This window comes from Leopardus geoffroyi, chromosome A1, assembly GCF_018350155.1.
Source record: "Leopardus geoffroyi isolate Oge1 chromosome A1, O.geoffroyi_Oge1_pat1.0, whole genome shotgun sequence".
In the NCBI taxonomy this organism is placed as follows: Eukaryota; Metazoa; Chordata; class Mammalia; order Carnivora; family Felidae; genus Leopardus; species Leopardus geoffroyi.
Genome location: NC_059326.1, coordinates 82,892,267 through 82,916,339, shown reverse-complemented (window position 1 = coordinate 82,916,339; position 24,073 = coordinate 82,892,267). Strand labels below are relative to the sequence as shown.

The following is a 24,073-nucleotide window of genomic DNA, read 5'->3' as shown; positions in this document are numbered from 1 at the left end:
CCTAAAACTAACCCTAAATCTAACCATAAAACTGTAACACTAACCCTAACGCTAAGCCCTAATCCAAATACCGACCCATTACCCTAACCAATGTACTAGACCTACACCTCAACTTAACCCTAAATCTAATGCAAACCCTAACCCTAACCCTAACCCTAACCCTAACATAACCCTAACTCTCATACCCAAGCCCTAACCCTAAACCTAAGCCTAACCCAAGACCAAACCTAATGCCTAAACCTAACTCCAAACCCTAACCCCTAACCCTAACCCTAAACAGTAACCCTAACCCTAAACCCAACCCTAATGCATAAACCTAACTCTAACCCCTAACGCTAACCCCTAACAACAACCTTAACCGTAACCCTAACCCCTAACATCAAACCCAAACCCAAACCCTAACCCAATGCTCATGACACACAGGAATGGTGTCACATTGGCACTGGTGAAGTCCCTGGACAGAATATTAACCCTAGTTAAGGATCTCTCTGGTTGGGGACCCAATTCCTATCTCTGAGAACACCACAAACAAAGGGCCCAAAGTGGTGCAGGATTACTCATCATGGAACATGGAACATCATCATGACATTTCCAATGCCCGCATGGAGCTGCACAAGGGGGTTGATGAGGCCCAACTGAAGATGTCACACACACGAGGCTGGCCTTGGCAAAGACTAAGTCTGAACAGCTCGCTCAAATGAGGCCTATACTCAATCCTCTGAGGAGACCACTACCCTGCTGGGGTTTCAGCACTTGGAGTTTCCTGGGACCTAACCCTAAACTAAACCATGACACTCAGCACACCGCTCAAACTAAACCTCAACCCAACTCTAAACCTAACCCTACACATGACCAGCACAATCATGGACCTCATTCAGCCTTCCAGGGTGATCACGGCACTGGTGTCACTTCGGCCCTGACAACATTGGTGGACCGAACCTTAACCTTGGCTAAAGATTTCCCCAGAGGGGACCCAATTCTTAAGTCTGAGGACACAATGGACGTGAGGCCCATAAGCAAAGGAAGATTACTCGTCATGGAACCTGGAACATCACCGTGTCATTTCCAAAGACCAGAAGGAGATCCACAGGGGATTTCTTGAGGTCTAACCGAAGAGTGACCCTGGCACCCAAAACTCAGCCTCACTGGGACACTCCTTAGAGCACCCACTCAACCCTGCAGGGAAACAACTTCCCTACTGGGTGTATAGCACCAAGAGCCTCCTATGACAAAACCTAATCTTAACTGTTACCTTCGGTATACACGTTAAGCTAAATCTCACCTCATCGTTAACCCGCAACCTACACCTAACACCCAACATGCATAGGCCTTCAATTCATCGATCCAGAGAGATCACAGGACTGGTGCCACTTCGGCGCTACAGATTTCCCTGACCCAAAATGAAAGTGTAACTAAGGCTCTCTCCGCATAGGGAACTAATTCCACAGTCTCACACAACTCAAATGGGGTCGGGAAATGGTGGATGTATACGCGACATGTAAACTGAAACATCACAATATCATGTCAAAACCACGAATGAAGCTATAAAAGAAAATTCCTGAGGACAACCAGACCATAGGCCCATAGAGGTCTCTAGACTTGCAAAACAAAGACGAACCCTAAATGGAACCCTCCCTTGACCACTACACTCAGACCTTCAGGGAGACAAGTGCCCCATGGTGAGTCCAGCACCTGGAGCCGCCTGGGACGTAACCCTAACCCTAAACTAACCCTAACCCAAACTCTAATGAAAACCTAAATCCTAACCCTAACCCTAACCCTAACTGGAACACTAACCCTAACCCTAACCCTAACCCCCTAACCCTAACCCTACCATAACCATAACCCCTAACCCTAACCCTAACCCCTAACCCTAACCCTAACCCTAACCCTCAGAAGGAGACCAGGAGTCACACCTGCCCCTGGCCACATTAATTACACATTATCATAGAACAAATTGTCCCATCTTCGAGTCTCTTCTCTCTCCTTTACAAAGAGGAGAGACCACATGTGAGGAAGGTAAGGAAATTAGTGCTCAGTGAAGGAGTGGGAGACTCCAGGATTATTCCACAGCACAGAATCCACACTTGGCAGGCTTTCTGGAGGCCATGGTCCTGGAGTCATGCATGTGGCTCTCTGAGACCATGCAGCCTCAGTGAGAAACTGCCTGCTGGGAAACACAGTTGCTCCTATATTCTTGATTCTTAACAAGTATAAATGTACAAGATTTACATTACAACAGAGAGGCCAAGGACTACAGGGCCAGTCTGCTGTGTGGCTCTTGTGGCCAAGGCCACATTCAACATTTGGAAGGTTATTATATCTCTTGGCAGGATAGGAGGCTAGGAGGGAAGAGTTATTTGTCTCAACCACACAGACGTTGGGAATGGAAACATCCTATGGATCGGTCTACACTGCCCATAGACCTGTTAAATTGCCAAGAGCACAGTCAGCTCAGTAATTGGCTATTGGGGTTTTTAGGACCTGAGCTGGTGGACCACAGATGCCTGCCTGGATGGTCAGAGGCCAAGGGCTGTCCTGTCTGAGACCTGACTGTCTACTGCTGATGGCTCCAATGGGACCAGGGATACAGCCAGTGCCAGGAGGGCCCTCCCATTCCACAAGAAGGGCTGCACATGGGGTCTTATAGGATGCTGCACTCAGACCTATGTAAACCGACACATGTCCATTGAGTGCCCTGTGGGTCAGGGCTGTGCTGAAACCTAGGGCTGCCCAGGCAGAGTGTGGCCAGCAACACCCTCTCCAGGTGAGAGGGTGGAAGAATCCTGTGTAATCTCTGAGGCTCTCCACAATGCTGGACTGGGTCTGAGTTCGATCTGAAATAGTCAAGGACCAAGCGGACATTTGACTCTCCTTCTCTTAGTACCCAGGGCTGAAGGGGCAGAAGACCAATGTTCAGATCAACCTCTGATGCATGTGCGATCCTGGGTGAGTCCTGTACAATCTGGAGGGCCAGAGAGATGGAAAAGGGGGATGAAACACAGGCCCTGATCTCAAGCCTTGCACTGACCCCAACGCATGGCCCTAACAATAAAACCTTAAGTCTAAACCTTAACGACATTTTGTTTATACACTCACCACTGATGGACATTTGCATAGTTTCTACATTTTGGCTATTGTTAACACTGCTAGGGGTTAGGGGTTCCAGGTTCAGGGCTTAGGTCCAGGTTTTGGGTTCAGGGTTCAGATTCAGGTTGGAGTTAGAGGTCTGGGTTTGCAGTTCAAGGTTTAGGGCTAGGGTTTCAGATTGGGGTTTGGGCTCGAGGTTCAGGGTTCAGGTTAGGGGGTAGGCTAAAGGTTAGAGGTTACAAATTTTCTTCAGGTTTTTATCATAGATACAAAATTTCTCCCCAAAGGGTATAAACCTAGAATCTATTTACTCTGTGTGTCATGAACAGGTTCAGAGTTAGGGTCCCAGTAACTCCCTACTGACAACATTCTGATGCTAGAGTTGGCCAGCTGCACAGAGGCTGCCCCTTGTCTCAAACATACCCTTTGCAGAGAACACACCCTGTGTGAGTCATGGAGGTGTGAAACTAAGACCAGGACTCATGGAATATGAAACAAGATACAAACAATTCATGGACTCCTTATTCTTTCACAATAACAAATATCGAGTTTGGCTCCCAACAGAATGTTATAAGGTACCCCAGGAGGGACTATGGTACTATCGACACAAAATGAAGAAACCCTTTTTTTAAAAAATTTTTAATGTTTATTTATTTTTGAGAGAGAAAGAGAGACAGAATGGGAGTGGGTTAGGAGCAGAGAGAGGGGAGACACAGAAGCAGAAGTAGGCTCCAGGCTCTGAGCTGTCAGCACAGAGCCCGACGCAGGTCTCGAACTCATGAGCTGTGAGGTCATGACCTGAGCTGAAGTCTGACGCTCAACCGACTGAGCCATCCAGGCGCTCCAAGAAACCCTTTCAAAGAGAAAGGAAAAGAGTTTTATTTGAGCTCAAGTTAGGGCTGCTGCCAAGCATACACAATATTCCCAAAGAAGAGAATGCTCAGGAGAAGGAACATTTGGCACAGGGTTACATGGTTTTTCAATAGAGAGTTACAAATCTATGTGACGAAGGACATTCCAGAAAGTTACAGACTTTATCTTATCTTTTTGGTATGTGCAGGGCTATGTGACTTTAATCTTATGGGAACCAGGGATGTTTCTTTCTTTTTCTTATCTTCTGTTCAAAATGCTCCTTTGTGGTTTTTTTGTCTGTTTTGTATGTTTGTTTAATGAAGCAGACATACAATGTGTGCTCAGGGAAGAAATAGAGTCCATGCTCTGAAGTTCTGCCAGGTCATTCTGACCTTGGTAAATGTTAAATTGTAGCTTCTCTGGGGAGCCCAGGAGCAAGGCTGACAAACATTAACAGCTGAAAGTTTCCCATATCATTACTCACTACTGGTACCAAACAGGGCTCCCTCCCCCTGGCTTAAGCTAAGAATCACAGGAGGACACTTATTTCATTGTCAAAAATAAAACTGTATTAATAACTAATTGGATGTTCCAGTGTACAATTTGTAGGGGAGTCATCAACATTTTCAATATGCAAATACATAAAACGCAGGCAATATTGTAACACACTGCTCATTGGAATACCAACTACAAGGAGATTGATAGAAGTAATAAAAATATATCTACTATTAAACTCAACAATCACACTTTATGAGGATACCTATCCATAAAATCTAACATCTGTCCATAAGGAATACATCCATTAAGATCATGAGTGACAACAGCCTGCTGTCCCCTGTAACCACCCCGTCACTTACCAGATGCCTGTAATACCCACTCCAGCCGCTAGAGACATACTTCCCAGCAACAAAAGGGGACTTGTCCACTCCCCAGGCATCAACTCTTACAGGAACCTACATCTTAACAATCCTGCTCCTTGGAAATTCCAGCCCTTAGAACAAAGTCACAGAAACCACGCCCCCATACTTCATAAAAAAAGGCCAGTATCTCGTCAGCCAGACGCTGCAGGTCCACCACCACTCTCGTGAAGTAACTCCACAGTAGACTGCAGATCCACCCTCTTCCCAAGATTACAAGGTGCATCATTCTTCCAATACCCCATCTTTAGAACAATTCTTTTTATTGTCTTAATCAGTCCTGCGTGCAGGCTCAAAGTGAGCCCTGTGAAAGCCAGGTACCTTCTTAAGAGCACTCAGGCTGTCACGTCTATTGAGATTTGCAGATCCTTTCAGACAGATGGGGTGCCCTCTCTCCGACTTCTCTACCAACTACAAAATACATCAACATCCAAAAGCCATTCTTCTGTGAAATTACTTATGGTGAAACACCACCAACCCCTCACACCTTCTGAACCTAGGTAAATTGGCCAGGGCTGTGACCCCTACCCCCTACTCTGCACAACCCCTTACCTGTGTGTTCCAGACCGGTTTTCACTTTGTTCATTCTCAGCCATTGTCTCTGCAGAATAGTTCATACCAAGCCAGCACCTGGGACATACTCAATACTATAAGTTAATATTTATTTCATCAACCGCCACACATCCCCAAACCATTATCACCATGGCAACCAGAAACACCATCCACACCAGCAAAGGTTCCTCTTCTTTGAGTACTTGAGAACAGAACCTTGTGGAGGTGAGCTCTACATGGTGCAAGGAAAAAATACTGCTCCCAGATTCTCCTGCAAGCTCTCAAGAAAAGGGTTTTTAGTAATATTTCAACTCTAACTTACCTTATAATGGCACATCCACATGTCTACAACCCAATGGGAGTGGTATTAATAAAATGACCTGTAGCCCTCAGGTGATTTTATTTTATTTTATTTTTTAAAGAGAGAGAGAAGGGAGCACCTGGGTGGCTCAGTCACTTAAGCATCTAGCTCTTGGTTTCAGCTCAGGTCATGATCTCACAGTTCATGAGTTCGAGCACCTGCACTGACAGTGCAGACCCTGTTTGAGATTCCCTCTCTCTCTCTGTCTCTCTGTCTCTCTGTCTCTCTCCCTCTCTCTCTCCCTCCCCTGCTGTCTCTCTCTCTCTCTCAAAAATAAATAAACTTAAAAAAAAATAAAAGAGAGAGTGAGTGCACACACAAGCAGGGGAGGGGCAGAGAGAGAGGAAGAGAGAGAATCCCAAACAGGCTCCACTCCCAGCATGGAGTCCAATATAGAACTCAACGTGAGGCTCTATCTCACGACCATGAGATCATGACCTCTGGGGCTTGATTTCACCATGATATGATGACCTGAGCAGAAATCAGGAGTCCAGATGCTTAACCAACTGAGCCACCTAGACACCACATCCCTCAGGTGATTTTAAAAGTGCTTTCTGACTCATTAAATAACATGATCAGTTGCAGTTTGGGAATTCACTGCAGTTTATATGGCAGTGATGCTCAAAGATGGAGGTGTGAATGTGAGTGTGTGCGTTTGAGTACATGTTTAATTCTAGTCACAGTAATTCAGTAGAATAGACCTTCTCATTATTATAGAACTTTGATTTGAATGGCACCAAACAGTTCAAGATGGTTGAAAGCAGTAAATACTATGGCATTCATGCTTGGTGTTCACTCTTTGCTTTTCTTTTAAAATAAACTTAAAGCACATTAAAATGCATCATGATACCTCTTTTTCAACAAACCAAGATGCCCTGAAAAATGTGTCCAAGCTGATTTCCCCTCCTCTGCTGCCCTCTGGAAGCAAGGATAGATCCACTTCAAGCAAGAAAATATTTCCCAGAGCTTCAGCTGTGTCTTCACAGTTAGAGTTCAGCTAATTTCCAAGTTCCATGTTCCTTTCTTTTTCCATAGCATGTCAAACCTTCTGAATTATGTAAGATTCTTCAATGTAATGCTTTATTCCTGAGAAAACGTCAATCATGTGGCCACCTGGGTGCATTGGACAAATCCTGTCACAGTGAGGATGGTCCTGGGGTCCTCCATCATCCATGACGTACTTCGAGGAACCCCCACAGTCAGGAAGGCTTGCTTCCTGAGGAGTATGGAAAAAGCAGTGAGTCAACATGTCAGTCTAGGTAAAAGTTGTAAATCCAAACATTACACTACAAAGTTTTGGCCCTATAGTCTTTGGTTTTGTGGTATCTTCTGCATTTTAAATTTTGAAAAGAAGTTGGTAGCCTCAGAAAAGACAGCTATCATCTGGTTTCTGTGGCAGAACAAACATCTATCTCTCTTAGGCCTTTTTATGAACTTCTGAAATGTCTGTTTGCTTCCAACTACTCATGGGACAATAAGAACGCTACCTTTAATGTTGGCAAGGGCAGGGGCACCTGGGTGGCTCAGTGAATTAAGCAGCTGACCTCGGCTTAGGTCATGATCAGTTCATGAGTTCTAGCCCCATGCTAGGCTCTGTGCTGACAGTGCAGAGCCTGCTTGGGATTCTCTCTTCCCCATCCCCATTCATGCTCTCTCTCTCTCAAAATAAATAAATAAGTTTAAAATATATATATTGGTAAGGCCAGTGCCAACCATCACAGAGGTGGACAACAAACTGAAAACCAGGCAGTCCAAATAAATAGGCGAAGGCAAACAGGTCCACCCTTTCCACACACAAAGCTCTCTGAAAGGCCCAGGGGCTGGCCTAAAGACAGAGAGGGGTGATCTTATAGCTACTCCAGCCACTTGTTCACCTAAAATCCACTCTCAGTGACTAGAGAGCTGCCCAGACAGTCAAAAAAGAAAGGAGCAGAAAGGCCAGAGCATCACAGTTTGCTCTATCCAAGCTGCAGGCCAGATCTTCGCAAAGTAGGAGACATAGCTTTCAATGGACCTCTATAGAAGCCCCTTCTTGTATCAAAGACAAATGTGAGAACTGTGGCTATTTGAACTTTTTGCTTTGAAATTGGACAATGTTTATCCCTAATAACTCCCAAAGAACAAGTTATCATTCTTTCATTATAATACTAACATCAGTAACTTATGTATTCTATGGGAAAGACAGAAAACCAGAGACACCTAAATCTAGGCAGCCCTGTTGTTGAAATGAATTGAAGGACTAGATGTGACTTAAGAGGGCAAAACACACTAGCAGGTGAAGAGCAGCTCTTTACAATTATAAACTGAGAAACAGAATGCCACAGTTACCCCGTGTAAATGTCTGTATTTATTTCTCTGTCATTTTTCTGATGTTCCTTGAGATGTACGTTAATGCTCTAGTTTGGATTGGAAATTTAAGTCTGCCTTTTTCTGACAAAAATTCTGTACGATTTTAGACCTTCAATTCACAAACTGCACTGTGTTTGCAATTGTGATTCTGTGTCAGCTTTGAGTATACGCACAGGCACAGCTGTGTCCTCCACCAAGGACACTGAGGTGATCACTTCTTGCTGCAACTTTAGTTCTCCTGCATCCACCTGCTCCCGACTTCAAGTTTAAACCCTAGAATCTAGCAGGAATTGAGAAAACACCCAAATAAGTTATGAAGTATGTGCTAAATAGGAGACTTAAAGTCTCCTAAATAGGACTTAAGTCTCCTAAATAGGAGACTTAAAGTGGACTTTAAAAGTCTGTAAGGTCTAGTTTTAGTACAGGGTTTTATGAGGCTAATTTGTGCTTTCTTGGGTTACTTCAGGTTTAGGGCAATATACTGACAGACTCTAAAAGACTAAGGTTTCGATAATTGGGAGTTCATTTGAATTATCCATATACTCTATGATAGCTTTGTTTATATAATTTCAATTCAAAATAATGGCAGAGGGTATTTTGTTGCTATGTTACTTTGTCATTTATAGAAAAATTCTCACTAAAATGGACCGAATTACTGCCCCATCACAATCTACATTTGGCTACCAAAAGTTGCCCTATGCTAGAGGCTTGTTTGTTCAGAGTTCTGTTAAAACAACTCATTCTAACACTTGAGGAAAAAACCAAGTACCACAGCCAAATTCTGGCCTGCAGCCACCATGAACCTTGTTTCTGAAATTGGATTTCAAAACAGAAGGTAAAAAGCTCCACAGAAGCTTCTTGGGGCACCCAGGTGGCTCAGTCAGTTGGGCGTCCAACTTTGGCTCAGGTCATGATCTTGAGGTTCATGAGTTCAAGCCCCACAGCATGCTTGCTGCTGTCAGCACAAAGCCTGCTTTGGAACCTCTGTCTCTGTCTCTGTCTCTCTCTCTCTGCCGCTCCTCCACACACGTACACACACACTCTCTCTCAAAAATAAATAAATGTTTAAAAAAAAAAAAGCTTCTTAAATAACAGAAATTCAGAACTCCAGTGCTCCAGAGGCATCCACACACTTGGCAACCAGGTCCAGACCCTAGGGACTTCCATCTGCAGATAGCAGAGCTCAGAACAAGTCTGTGTCTGCCAACAGTTCACAAATTGACTAACCACCCCAGGAGGGCAGATCTTCAGCAACTGAAGAAATAATACACTGTTATCTTGCTATCGGTCTCTGGTCACTACCCAGTTCTTTAACTGGAAATTGTGTGATGTGAGTACAAATTACACTACCTTCCAGGGGGAGGCCTTAGGGGTAACAACAGTAATAAGAGTTGAAAGTTATTTTGGTAACACTGATACAGCAGCAACACTTGTAATTATTACAATACTTTTAAAATACAAGCCTAAAATGAGAAAAACAGCACTACATATATGCCTATACTGAATTTTACACCATAACTTCCTCTTAAAGGTAACAATCTCAAAAGTTAATATGTAAAACTAAGTGGTCAGAGAAAAGATTCTCTCATTTCTACATTTAAAATTTATGGCTTAAAGAGTATGGATTGTATTTCTATTAAGGCTGAAGACTTTTTCACTATTTATTGGACATCTATGTTTCTTCTCTTGTAAATAAGCTGTTTGTCTTTTTTCTGTATATTTAATGCGGTGTTCAACTTTCCTTTTTCACAAAGAAAGTTTTGTTGTGTTAGTAGATACAAGTTCATGTCACAGTTTGGACTTGGGAGAGTGGGAGGTGTTTTCCCAGGTAAAGAAAATTTTCAACTTTTAACATTTGGGGACCCTACTCCTGGGCTTCCGGAAACTACTTAACATTTACCAAGGTCCGTAGCACACACTATGTCTGCTTCATTAAATAAAATAAAAAGGAGCATTCTTAACACAAAAAGATAAGAAAAAGTAAGAAACTTCCCTGATTCCTTCAAGATTAAAGTCATACAGCGCTGCATATACTGGAAACTTAAAGTCTGCAACTCTTGGAAACGTTCTTTGCCTAATAAAATGGGACTTTTAATGTAAAAAATGTATATAACTCTATACCGAAGATTGTGTATCGCAGGAAGTTGTCCTAATCTAGACCTGAATAAAACACTCTTTTTAAAAAATTTTTAATGTTTTTATTTATTTTCGAAGGAGAGAGACAGAGCATGAGTGGGGGGAGGAGCACAGAAAGAGAGCGAGACACAGAATTCAAAACAGGCTCCAGGCTCTAAGCTGTCAGCACAGAACCCAATGCGGGGCTTGAACTCACGAACTGTGAGATTATGAAGTCGGCGCTTAACCGACTGAGCCACCCAGGTGCCCCAAAATGCTCTTTTTTAAAGAGATTCTAAAATGTTTGTTTATTGTGCCTTACAAGATGAATGGTTCCTCCTCCCTCTCCCAGGAGTGTGTTTACAGTGTACCTTGGCAGGTACAGTCTTCAGGCCCAGGCAGTTGCCTCCCGCCCAGGCAACAATATATATGTGTGTATATATACATATATATATACATACACACACACACACATATATTGTGTATACACATACATATATGTATGTGTATATATATGTATATATTGTGTGTATATATATGTATATATACACACAATATATATATACACACACACATATACATGTGTATTTATATATGTATATATATATATATTTGTGTGTGTGTATATATATGTATATATATAGTTTTAACCCTTTTAATTGTGCAGTTTTCTTTCGAGGCTATTAAATCTAAACACAACTAATGGATCACTCTGCTACACAAGCAAAAACCTGCAAATGCCCTAAAATGCGCCTGTCACTATTTAAATATTATAAGTCAGAATATTCTCAAAAATCAAAGAACGCAGGGCCCTCAGTTCCAAGTGAATGGGAGGTCAAAACAGCAGACTGGAGAAGCCTTGCACTGAGCATGAGTGGATACCGACTGCACAACCCGGCGGGCTACTGGTTCGACGGCGAGGTCCACTAGGCATTCGCGACAATGAATCTGCTGCGCAGCACCGTCTCGGCCGGCCACTCGAGGTCTGCGGGCGTGTCCACCTCAAGGAACCGGCAGAAGCGAGAAACAGAGCGGCCAGGCGACCTTAGGCCTGGGATCGGACCGTCGACCTGCCGGAGTCAACAAGGACTACAGCCGCTGAGACCGCTGCTCACTCGGTCAGGGCAACCAGCACTGTAGACCCAACCCTGGCCGGCGCCCGGGATCCTCCGGGGGCGGGACTGAGCGCGTAACTTCCGTAGGCAGCGAGGGCTGCTCCGCACGCCAACGTACTCCCAAAACGGCGCCCGGCGATCTGCGACCTGATTGGGCGGCGCTGGAGGGCGCGGGACGACAAACTAGCTTCCCATCAGCCCCCACTGACCCGTCCCGCGGCCGCGCGCACGCCCGCGCGCCCGCATCCCGCGCCTGCGCCGCGCAGCCATTCGGGAGGCCGCCGCGCTGCAGGGCCTCGCGGAGCACCCCGGTCCCGCGAGCGCGGCTTCCGAGGTCCTTCGAGTGTCTGGACGCCGCCGAGGCCCACCGGTGAGGAGCGGGGCGGGACTGTCGCCCGGGCCGGGGCCCACCCCGCCTCCGCCAAGGCCCGAGTCCGGGGAACCCCGTCCGGGGCGTGCACCGAGGAGCGGCCTGCGCCCGGTCCGCCAGCGGGGTGGGCCTCGGGGCGGGGGGCGAGCCCCGCGTTCTCTGCGGGAGGCGGGAAACGCTCTGCGCGATCCCGCGGGGAGGTCGGGAACCGGCTCGGGAAGGAAAGCGCTTTTTCCGCTACGGGCCAGGACGCAGTTTTCGCGGCACCTCGTCGGCGTGGGCTTTTGTCATTGTTGCTGCTTAAAAATGAGCTGGGCAACCCAGAGTGGGAGACACGTAATCACGTAGCTGGGAAGGGGTTAGTGCCCAGAATATGTAAAGAACTTCTACGACTCAACAACAGAAACAACCTGGCTTTAAAAAACGGGCAAGGGCTGGCCAGTGAGCACGTCACAGGATGCTCCGCAGGATGCTTCCAGACATCAGAGTTAGGAAAATAAAAACCAGAATGAGGTACCACTTCACACCCACTCAGACGGCTGTCATCAAAAGAAAAATAACAGGTGTTGGGGAGGGTGTGGAGAAGGGGGCACACTCGTGCATTGCTGGCAGCCACGTAAAGGGGTGCAGCCAGGAGGTATGGAAAAAGGGTTAGTGGTTGCTCACATTTTAGCGTAGTTACTCTAACACTAAACTCTAGGGCTAAACTCTAAAGTTTAGAGTTTAGGGCTAAACTAGGGTTTAGGCTAGGGCTAAACTCTAAAGAATTGAAAGCAGGGCCTCAAATATTTGTTCACTAGTGTTACTAGCAGCTTTATTCAAAATGAGCCAAAGGCGGAAATACTCCAGATGTCTATCAACAGATGAATGGAAAGCAAATTGTGTAATGTAATTCATCCATAAAAAGGAATAAAATTCTAATACATGCTGTAATATAGATGTGGAAAGTGAAATAAGCCAGACACAAAAGGACAAATGTAAGATTCTACTCATAGGGACAGAAAATTGAGTAGAGATTACCAGGGGCTGCGTAGGTGGAGGGGTGGGGGGAATGGAGAGTTACTGTTTAATGGGTACAGAGTTTCTCTTTGTCCTAATGACAAGTCCTGGAAATGGACAATGGTGATGTTATACAACATTGCAATATACTTGATTCCACTGAATTGTGCTTTTGAAAATTGTTAAAATGGTAAATTTTGTTGTGTTTTGCCATAAGTTTTTAAAATGTACGGAAAAAGGCAAAACCAGGAAGACAGTAAAGAGATCAATGGTTAATGAGGAGCACAGGGAATTGTTATGGCTGTGACATTCTGTCCATTCTGTAATGCTCGGTATGTGACATAGTGTGTGTGGAAAATTATAGGCTTGTACAACAGGTAGAATGACCCCTAACTACACTCTGCACTTCAGTAACAATAATATATCAGTATTCATTCCTCAGTTATAACAAATACTAACAGAAGTTGTGTGCAGAGGAGGAAAGAAGGTATATGAAAGCTGAAACTTTGCATTCAATTTCTTCTTTAACCTAAAACTACAAATAAAGTTTACTACTTTTCAATTGACATTTAGGGGTGAAGAGAAATGCTAGTGGATATATAATAGAACCCTATTGGTTTTAACCGTGCTGTACATAATTTTGTGCATTTATTTTTTAAACTATGCATCAGAATGTTTTTAAAGACAACCAGTGGTGTTAGAGTCTAATGAAGCTGTTGGATAGGAGATAAGTGTGATGTAGTGGACTGGCAAACCACTAACGACAGAACTTTTTTAGGGACTGCGTGTAGCCTGTAGAGGCAGAAAGTAGGATGAGGGAAACTTTTGTAGAGTTACCTTCATACTTAGGCTTAGGAGCTCTGAAATTTGGGTGGGAGGGCAGAAGGAATCTGTGTGTCTGGCCTGTACTCAGGAGTCCCCATGGGAAAGACCTCATGGTGTTACAGCAGAGATCCAGAATCAGGATCTTGTGTTACTTCCTCTGACCTAAGTGTTGTGATCTTGGGCGCTTTTCTCCGTCAGCATCACTTTTCTCATTTTAAAGTGAAGGGTTTGGACTCAATTCCTCTGACGACCCTTTCAGTCCCATGCTGATCATTGACTTACGATTAGGGAGGGCTCTTACCTGGCAGGGCCAGTCATTCTAGTCCATGACTGAGTACTTTGTAACCCTGCTGGCTTCCACTTGCTGCTTCTAGGACACCTTACCTATTAATCCATACTTCTTCCACTTTTGAAGTTAATCAGTTTCTGTAATCCCAAAATACATGTTTTTATTTATTTATTTATATTTTTAAATGCTTATTAAAAACATAGAAACAGAGTGTGAGCGGGGGAGGGGCAGAGAGAGAGAGAGAAAGACAGACCCAAAGAGGCTCCATGCTCTGAGCCGTCAGCACAGAGCCCGACGCGGGGCTCGAACTCACAAGCCGTGAGATCATGACCTGAGCCGAAGTTGGACGCTCAACCGACTGAGCCACCCAGGCGCCCCCCAAAATACATGTTTTTAAAGACTGCCTGCCATCCTGGTTGCTTTCGTTTGCGTGTTCCCCTGTGTTATGAACTCAAAGTGTCCTTCCTGCTCAGAGCTAGAGACAGCGATCTACTGGGACTTTCTGTCCAGTGTAGAATATGGAATGCAGTTCTCTGTAGATTCGTCTTCCTGATTTTGTGCACTGTACTGGCTTGTCAAGATCTTACTAAATTCCAGGGTATTAGTCAAGGTGTGTTAGAAAGAACCTGGATGGATGGCAGAACTTTAATCTGGTCCTTTGTCAGATGTTCATTATTTGCTTCATCTTGAGCAAGTTACTTAATGTTTAGGCTTGAATTTCCTCAGCTATAAATTGAGTTTTAAAGTAGATGCTCCCTGAGGTCTTTCTGCTCTAAATCCCAATGTTCAAAGGCTAGATGATAGCTTAGGTCTCTTCTAGTTTTAAAATCTTGTGAACCTAAGGTCAGGTCTCCAGTCTTCATGACCAGATGTTTTAGAGGTAACAAACACATACTTTCTTAGCATACACCGTGTGCCAGGGATGTGCAAGGGCTACAGGGTGAATGGGTAGACTCTGCCCTCAGAGAGCCAGACTCCTGCCAGAGGGTGAAGGCTACACTGGAGGTGTGCTGACAAAGAGGATGGGGAGTGGGAGTGGCCATTATTAAGAAGTATTTCTGCGTGAGGGGTCTGATGGCTGGGTGGCAAGACAGGGAGTGTAAAGAAGGGGCGATGCCTGTGCAAAGGTCCAGACGCTTGGTTTGTGGGGGAGTTACAGATGGGTCAGTACTTAGACCTGTCGGCGGCCAGACAGATCGTGAAGAGCTTTACATGCCTGGTTTTGTCTGCTGAGTGCTGTCACATCAGCTGAAGTGGGATGGTGGGCTGGAGAGTGCTGTGGTTAAACACATGAGCGTTAATTCTGTAGTGGATTTTAAAGTGGAATTAGACATAGGTGGCATCATGGTACGGTCACCTTTGGTATTATTTCAGTAAAGCAAGTGTTCAGCTTATTGGATCGGACCCCTGTCACTGTTGCAGGGAGCAGGACAGCGAGAGAAATAGGCAGAATTCTATTACAGGGCCACAGATGACCACAGAAATGTAGTTTTGATTATACTTCCTTTATTTTTTTCAGGTCCAACTTCTCATCTCTGTATCTCTGTTCTTCATGTACTACAGGCTTTTTTCTGTAGTTAAGTCAGAAAGCCATGTAGACTTGCCTGCCCTTTGAAGACAGACTTTTAAGACTTCTAGGAAGATAGCTGGTAAGTCTACCAGGGGATAGCATGTTGGTCTCTATTTCTTCCCTGCTGTAAAAGCACTTGTCCTGGATTCATAGTGTCATTCTACCAGCTTTACTTAGCATACGTTTTTGTTTGCTTTTTAATGTTTAGGAGAATATTTTAAGATATGAACATTTTTGAAAAGTGTTTGGATTTCGTAAGGAAAAACCACTTATAAGAGCATATACACTCATATGTAGTGATGTGGGAATGTGTGCTAGATATGCATTTATATGACAGAGTTTGGGGTTTGAGAAGTGAATTTTTTTACCATTCTTTTTAATTTTTTAAAGAGGTTTCTAGAGTATGATAATGAGGTGTGGGAGTAGGCAGGTTTGGGTAGTAGGCACTTTGAGATTGGCCAGAAGAGTTGGTGACAGGAAGAGGAAATAGGGGCAGGTGGGAACGCTGGGGACTTTTAAAATGTGAGGAGCTTGAAAGAGAATGGGATGGGTGAGATACTGATTGGGTGGCACTAGATGAAGGGTGGGAGAGCTGATGATTTAGGCAACAATTAAAGACCAAAGGAGACCGTCCAGTCAGAGAAGCTGAGGTGGCTGGAGGCCGCCCGAGGCAGAAGCCAGCGGACTTAGGCCAAATGGTATTCCTCAAAGACGGACTCATTTACAGGAGCAGCTGTAAAATGTAGTGAGCGTACAATTTCCAGAGAGGCAAGAAACAGAGGTACAACTGATGGAAAATAGAAATAAGGAGAAAGAGTGGTAGAGCTTTGCCCGTAGAAAAGATCCACAGGACTTGGGTAGTAGTCGAGACCGGGGGTGTGACTGAAGAGGGGACCAGCTCTCTCCTGTTGCACTGTGTCAGAGGTATCTATTTATGAGTTGTACTTTTGTGCTATCCTCTTTTTCATTTGGTAAAACCTTCCTGGCAATAGAATATTGTGCTCAGTCATTTCTGTGGTAGTAGAAGGAAATGCTCTATACCCTTACAGTTCATAATCTGATCCCCGTATTGTACATTTATTGGGTTCGTTGATAACTTCTGTTTTATGAGTTAGTATTGGTAAAAGTTGGTGAGTTAGCATATAGGAAATAAAATCGTTTCATTGATGGGACTATATTAGGGAAAGAACGGAGAGGGGTCGCTAAGTAAGATACTTTTGCTGTATGCCAGTTTCTTGAGAAGATGGGAAAAGTCTCCATAGTTTTGTTTAATAAGCTTCTGAAGTCATGGAAGTAAAAAGCCTCTTCCTGTCACGAGTGGGACCTGAGTATATTTGGGATGAGATACTGTGTGTTGGTCAGTCATAAAGTTACCAAGATCATTTGGGAATATTTATTTACCAGAAATGAAGTATTTGTTAGAGGGTACTCTTGTAGTTTCTCATATAACAAATCATAGCTGACACTGAGTGCTAACCCTGAACATGCTACGAAATATCACATCCATTTTAGGGGAACTGAAGCATAGAAAGGTTTAGCAACTTAACAAAAGCCGTATCGTGGAGCTAGGACTCCCTCAAACCCAGCAAGCCTGAGCTCTTAACCTCTGTGTCATAATACATACGACATAGGGAATATTATACTACAATGATGTGATATCCCCCATTATTTAATATGAGCATCCCTTGACTGTTCATTAGGGCCGCTTATTGCCAGGTGGGATTATTAATATAAATCTTCCCTATTCTTTTAACATTGTTCTAGTTTTATGAAACATTGGGTCTGAGGTTAGCCTGCATGTTCTTTCTACATGTTTTACTTGCCAACCACGAGATCATGACCTGAGCTGCTGACTGAGCCACCCAGGTGCCCCAGAAATGTTAAGTCTTTTATTTTATTAAAAAAAATTTTTTTTCTTACATTTATTTACTTTCGAGAGAGAGAGAGACAGAACACAAGTTGGGGAGGGGCAGAGAGAATGAGACACAAAATCTGAAGCAGCTTCTAGGCTCTGAGCTGTCAGCACAAAGCCCATTGCGGGGCTTGAACTCAACAAACTGAGATCATACCTGAGCCAAAGTCGGATGCTTAACCAGCTGAGCCACCCAGGCGTCCCTGTTAAGTCTTTTAAATGAATGTTTTTGAAATTATTGAAGGGCGATCCTGTGAACATAAGAAGTGTGTACTGTTTTCTGAGGAGCAGTAACATGGAAGGAATACATTTTGACCCTTCATTACTGTTAGCACAGAGCACATAGTGGGTCCTGGGGAGTGGCTGGTACTTTTGGTAAAGGATGGGACATAATGTAATGGGAAAAGACTTTGTGATCCATTTGGATAAACTGTATGTGTTACAGAATCTGTTTTAGCAGTTGTTGGGTTCCCATGCTGAGAAGAACACACCAGATGGAGCCAGTGGAGAATAGGATAGAGTCCAGTTGGAAGAACGTGGGACTCTTGATCTTGGGGTCATGAGTTTGAACCCCGCGTTGGGAGTAGAGATTACCTTACAAAATTAAAAAGAAAAAGGAAAAAAAGGAAAAGAGTTCAGAATGGATTCATAAACACAAAATTTAGTAAATGCTAAATGGAACATTACACATCAGTGAGGAAAAGGGTTGCAGAGACAACTGCACTGTCCATTTGGGGTGAAAAAAGCTGAAAAAATAGGCTATCCCACTCCTTATACACGATGGAGTAAAAATACAAATGTTAAAAAAAAAAAAAGAATGAAACCATCAAAATCGCAAGAAAAATATGTAGACTGCTTTAAAAGTAATGGAGTGGGAAAGCATGATTTAAAACAGTCGTAAGGAAAACCTTTAAGTTTTTCATTTGTATGTGAACCAGTTGTGTGTGAAAACACGCACGCACACTTACACACATACACGCCGTAAGTCAAGAGATGGTAAACTAGGAACATATCTTCAGTAGAAGGACTGATTTATTTTATGCAAAGACTACAGATAATTAAAAGGACAAGGCATACCCTACAAAAGAAATACACATGTGTAATAAAAAGGGAAAATGTTCACTCTTTCTCATTAAAGAACAGCTCGTTAAAACGATGATGAGACTCCAGTTTTCACCCTAGAAGTAGCAAAGATTAGAAGTTAGTAATAGTGTTCTTGAGGGTTTGGGGAATTGCCCCTGAACTGTTGGTTGGTGTGCAATACTACTGTAACTTTCTGAGAGGTGGGTGAAATGTATCAGTTTTAAATGCAAAGAGCCTTTGAACTGGGTAATTCACTTGTAGGAGTTTTCCCTTCAGCAGCACCCTCATATTCAAGATATGTACAAGGAAATATAGTGCTTCCTCTATGTAAAAATGTCCTAGAAAATGCTCGTCATAATTCAGCAGAACTCCTGAAACCTATGCCTTCCCTCTCCATAGAAACATGAAAACTTGGCCTAGTTCTGTTTCCAGAATCACCAAAACCTGCTCCTCTCTTCGCTTTACCTGAAGCCTCAGGAGCCTGGTCTTGGTTCTCTTGAGCCACCTGCTCTTACTTAAATGAAAGCAGGTTGTAGAATATTGTGTTTAGAATCCTATTTGTGTAGCATGTCTTTGTGAGAGATTGTGTAGTCTTAGAGCAAGTGATACTGTGTAAATATCTTGTTCTGCACAAATGAGTATATTTCTAACTCTGAGCTTCTGTTACTTTTCACCATCCTAGAAAACGTGCTTATTTAAACTTTTAAAAAGTCATAATTACTGGCAAGCAAGTTCCTGCTTCAAGGATGTCCTCTATCTGAATTGCCCTTTTGCTAAGCAAACTCCTTTACATCATTCAGGATCTACGCTGGAGCTTCTTTCCTTGACAGCCTTTTCTGTGTTCCCCTTCACACTTACCTGTGCAACTAATGTTAGCACCATAGTATAAGACACATCTTTAAACCCAAGTGCCTAGAAAAGCAGGGGACAGAAAATAATTAATCTTAAATGAAAGAATAAAATATTAGGATGGATAAAATATTATAAAATATGTTGATATTTTAAAAAAGCCATCTTTTCATAATTTTAGATTAATGAGTGCTTTCTGAAATGGATCTAGTTTTCTTGCTCAGCCTTAAATTGCCTAGCTTTAATTTTGATGTTTGCTCAACTTTATGTGCTGACAGCTTGTTGATGCAGAGTTTTAGAGTCAAGGTGTAAGGCACACGCTGGGTAATTCTGGGGTCAGGCTTGGGTCACTGGTAGTCTAGAACATGGGTAAGGTACCATTCCAAACCTGTTTCTTCATCTATAAATGAAAATACTAATACTGAGTCATAGTGTTAGGTGGATTAAATGAGATGATATATGTAAAAGTAGTTTTGAGGCTCAGCTAAAAACTAATTCCATCTCGGGGTACCTGGGTGACTCAGTCATTTAAGCATCTGACTCTTGATCTCAGCTCAGGTATTGATCTCAGGGTCATGAGTTCAAGCCCTGTGTTAGGACTCCACTACTTTAAAAAAAAAAAAAAATTAGTTCCATCTACCTTTTCTCTTCAAAATCTTTGTTGAGATATTATCTGATAAATGCACGTACCATTCTAGACTTAAAATTAAGCAATTATAGAATGAAAAGTTCTAGGACAGCATTTTATTTAAAATTATATTCCCTGAAAATAATTAATTTCTACTTTATTGCAGCACTATTGAAAGTTTTAAAAGAATATAATCGTGTGTGTTGTAACAGAAAGAGAAATGGAAGTATTCCAGGAACTCCGTAAGCCCTCAGCACGTTTGGAGTGTGACCACTGCAGTTTCCGAGGCACAGATTATGAAAATGTGCAAATCCACATGGGCACCATCCATCCAGAATTTTGTGATGAAATGGATGCTGGTGGGTTAGGTAAAATGATATTTTACCAGAAAAGTGCAAAGCTATTCCACTGCCATAAATGCTTCTTCACCAGCAAGATGTACTCTAATGTGTACTATCACATCACATCCAAACACGCAGGCCCAGAAAAGTGGAATGAGAAACCAAAAACTCAGCTAAGCAAAGAAGCAGATCCTGGGAAGAGCCCTCCTCTTCCTGAACACCAGAAAATATCCTCTAATTCAGCAGAACTCCCAAAACCCATACCTGCCCTTTCCATAGAAACACAGAAACTTGGCCCAGTTTTGTCTCCAGAATCCCCAAAACCTGCTCCTCTCACTTCCCTGGAGCCTCAGAAGCCTGGCCCTGTTGTTTCTCCTGAGCCACAGATACCTTCTCTTCCTTCTCCTGAGCCTGCAAAATCTGCCTCTCTTTCTTCTCCTGAACTTCCAAAGTCAGTCCCTGTTGTTTCTGAATCTCAGAAACCAGTCCCTATTCCTTCTTCAGAACCACAGAAACTTACTCCTTTATCTCCTGAGCCAGTAAAGGCCACTCTTCCTAATCCCAAACCCCAGAAACACTCCCATTTCCCAGAAACATTGGGGCCACCTTCAGCCTCTTCTCCAGAGTCACCAGTTTTAGCTGCTTCCCCTGAACCTTGGGGTCCTTCCCCAACTGCATCTCCGGAGTCTCGGAAGCCAGCCCGGACTGTCTCCCCTGAGCCAAGGAAGCCATCCCCATCGGAATCTCCTGAGCCTTGGAAGCCATTCCCTGCTGCCTCCCCAGAGCCGAGGAGACCAGCCCCAGCTGTGTCACCAGGTTCTTGGAAGCCAGGGCCACCTGGGTCCCCAAGGTCTTGGAAATCCAATCCTTCAGCATCATCAGGACCTTGGAAGCCAGCTAAACCTGCTCCAGCTGTGTCTCCTGGTCCTTGGAAGCCAATTCCTTCTGTTTCACCTGGACCATGGAAACCAGCTCCCTCTGTGTCCCCCGCATCTTGGAAGTCTTCATCAGTCTCACCTGGTTCCTGGAAGTCTCCCCCCGCATCTCCTGAGTCGTGGAAGTCTGGCCCACCAGAACTCCGAAAGACAACTCCCACCTTGTCACCTGAACATTGGAAGACCATTCCCTCAGTGTCCCCTGAGCTTCGTAAAGCAGGACCTCCCTTATCTCCTGAGCTTCGTAAACCAGGCCCACCATTGTCCCCAGAGATCCGCAGTCCAGCGGGATCTCCAGAGCTCAGAAAACCTTCAGGGTCTCCAGAGCTTTGGAAGCTATCTCCGGATCAGCGGAAAACTTCTCCTGCTTCACTTGATTTTCCTGAGTCCCAGAAAAGTTCCCGTGGTGGTTCCCCTGATCTCTGGAAGTCTTCCTTTTTTATTGAGCCTCAGAAACATATCTTCCCTGAGACCCGGAAACCTGGACCATCTGAGTCCCCCAAAGCCACCTCTGATGTCTGGAAGCCTGTTCTCTCTCTTGATGCTGAACCTAGAAAACCTGCCCTGTTTTCTGAGCCCACCAAAACAGCCCCTCCTGCTTCTCCTGAACCAAGAAAACGTGCTCTTTTTCCAGAGCCCCGGAAACATGCCCTTTTCTCGGAACTTCCCAAGTCTGCTATCTTCTCAGAATCCCAGAAGGCAGTTGAGCTTGGTGATGACCTACAGACAGATGCCATAGATGATCAAAAGTGTGATATTTTGGTTCAGGAAGACCTACTAGCTACACCTAAGAAACTCTTAGAAGACACTTTATTTCCTTCCTCAAAGAAGCTCAAGAAAGACAACCAAGAGAACTCAGATGCCGAGCTTAGTAGCAGTGAGTATATAAAAGCAGATTTAGATGTGATAGACAGCAAGGGCCAAGAATCAAGCAGCGATCAAGAGCAGGTTGATGTGGAATCTATTGATTTTAGTAAAGAGAACAAAATGGACATGACCAGTCCAGAGCAGTCCAAAAACGTGTTACAATTTACTGAAGAGAAAGAGGCTTTTATCTCTGAAGAAGAGATTGCAAAATATATGAAGCGTGGAAAAGGAAAGTATTATTGCAAAATTTGTTGCTGTCGAGCTATGAAAAAAGGTGCTGTTTTGCATCATTTGGTTAATAAGCATAATGTTCACAGCCCTTACAAATGTACAATCTGTGGAAAGGCTTTCCTTTTGGAATCTCTCCTTAAAAATCATGTAGCAGCCCATGGGCAAAGTTTACTTAAATGTCCACGTTGTAATTTTGAATCAAATTTCCCAAGAGGCTTTAAGAAACATTTAACTCATTGTCAAAGTCGGCATAATGAAGAGGCAAATAAAAAGCTAATGGAAGCTCTTGAACAGCCACTGGAGGAGCAGCAAATCTGATTTTTACACTTGGTGTGGATATATGATCTACAGAGTTGTTTGTTGAAACTGTAAAGCCTAGTTAAGTAGCATAGTTGGAATGGTAGATGTTGATGTGTATGATGTACCGTGTTTGTCTCGGTAGTGTTACAAAGGGTAAGCATTTGGTCCTTTTTTTCATGGCCTCTGTTTATGTGGTTGTCTTGTTAAGTTAATAAATTTGTAACTATATTCCAAGTGGATTAAGATTTCTCTAATTTCTTTAAATGTATTTGAATAATATGAAGATGTAGGCGGTCCACTTAATCCAGAGCAAGTTGTACTCGATTTAAAACATCTAATAAAGTGTATCTTTTTTTGTGAAACTGACTTCAGACAATGGAAATTATTAGTTGGAATGTTTAACAATTAGGCATGAAATTTTTTCTCTCCTTATTTTCAGATCATAAAAGTTATTTTGAAGTTCCTATTTGATCATATAAAGTTAGAATTTTGAGCAGTTCTAGATGTTTATTAGCTTTTACGTCATGGAAAATTGGAGTCTCAGGGTTGCTGATTTTCTGCTAAAAGAAGAGGGGTCAAGTAAGTTTGAAAATATTTGCAGCCTTCTCCTCTAGGAGACTGGGAAAGATGAGTGTGACTTAGACTTAGGTCTTGTCCTTAGATGTTCCCTTTGGGTTCTTCCACACTGCACTGACACCCCCCCCCCCCCTCCCCTGCTCCATTCTGGCTCTTTTCTTACCTGTGAGTTCACACCAATAGATGATCCTTAACTGCCAAATGTGTCAGAACTACACTTCTGCCCCTGGGCCTCATGCGCCACCTATTGGGATTTCAGACCTGGTAATGAGTAAGAACTGAAGAGTCTTCCAGATTCACAGTAGAAAATTTTATAAGTAGACGTTTCTGTTTGAGAGTACGTCAATTGTCTGTTTTCCACGGTTGTTACTGTAAATACCTTGTACCTGTTCGTGGGTTATTTTGTTCCACAATATTTTGTCAAATGTGTATCGACCAAATTAAAAGCAAAGGCTTTCATGTCAGCAGTATCTTCATGTGTGTGTCTTCTTTTGTGTAATTTTCATTGTATAATACCCAGATTCCATTATTCTTTCCCATACCCCCTTTTTTCAGCATGCTGATTTTCATGTCTGGATAAGCATTTTCTAAGCTGTGTTTTCTCAGTTCTGTGGTCAGGTAAGTGAGGGAGAAGCTACCCTAGGTGAGGCTCCTTGTGGAATATCCACATCCTGGCTGACTCGTGAAACATTTAGTGCCATGAGGATTGGGAGACTACTTTTAATTAAGCTGTTTCTAGACATTTTTGAACAGGGAACACTTTTTCTCATAGCATCATAATTAGCATGCCAATCGAGAAGGTAGTGTTTACAGAATACTGGGAAGGTCTTACAGGCTCCAGGTCTCTCCCCTCTTTGAGCACAGTCTGGCAGGGAAAGCACTGTGAGTTGATGGTGTTTTCAGTTCACACTGGGCACCTTGAGAGCAAGCTTCTACTACTGGGTTTT

At 43.5% G+C, this 24,073-nt stretch overlaps 1 protein-coding gene and 1 long non-coding RNA gene across 4 annotated transcripts; one reads left to right on the top strand and one right to left on the bottom strand.

Moving 5' to 3' along the window:
• Nucleotides 1-3,932: 3,932 nt before the first annotated feature.
• Nucleotides 3,933-11,429, bottom strand: LOC123600734. 2 transcript variants are annotated; one of them, XR_006713786.1, is made up of 4 exons: nt 11,123-11,396; nt 8,295-8,401; nt 6,623-6,988; nt 3,933-5,489 (listed from the first exon to the last, which is right to left on the bottom strand). It is a non-coding gene; the product is annotated as an uncharacterized LOC123600734 (long non-coding RNA). The 2 variants fall into 2 exon arrangements; XR_006713783.1 differs by lacking the exon at nt 3,933-5,489 and having other exon boundaries at nt 6,109-6,988; nt 11,123-11,429.
• A 41-nt stretch (nt 11,430-11,470) lies between these two features.
• Nucleotides 11,471-23,596, top strand: CHAMP1 (chromosome alignment maintaining phosphoprotein 1). Of its 2 annotated transcripts, XM_045482804.1 has the most exons (3): nt 11,471-11,721; nt 15,354-15,483; nt 20,043-23,596. In XM_045482804.1, the coding sequence occupies exon 3, from the start codon at nt 20,097-20,099 to the stop codon at nt 22,566-22,568; it is 2,472 nt and encodes an 823-aa protein (XP_045338760.1). In that variant the 5' UTR covers nt 11,471-11,721; nt 15,354-15,483; nt 20,043-20,096; the 3' UTR covers nt 22,569-23,596. The 2 variants fall into 2 exon arrangements, with proteins under 2 accessions (XP_045338760.1, XP_045338767.1); XM_045482811.1 differs by lacking the exon at nt 15,354-15,483 and having other exon boundaries at nt 11,563-11,721.
• The last annotated feature ends 477 nt before the right edge of the window (nt 23,597-24,073 follow it).

What these genes read in the sequence shown, in the direction of transcription:
- CHAMP1 (XM_045482804.1), top strand. Translation starts at nt 20,097, where the DNA reads ATGGAAGTATTCCAGGAACTCCGTAAGCCCTCAGCACGTTTGGAGTGT.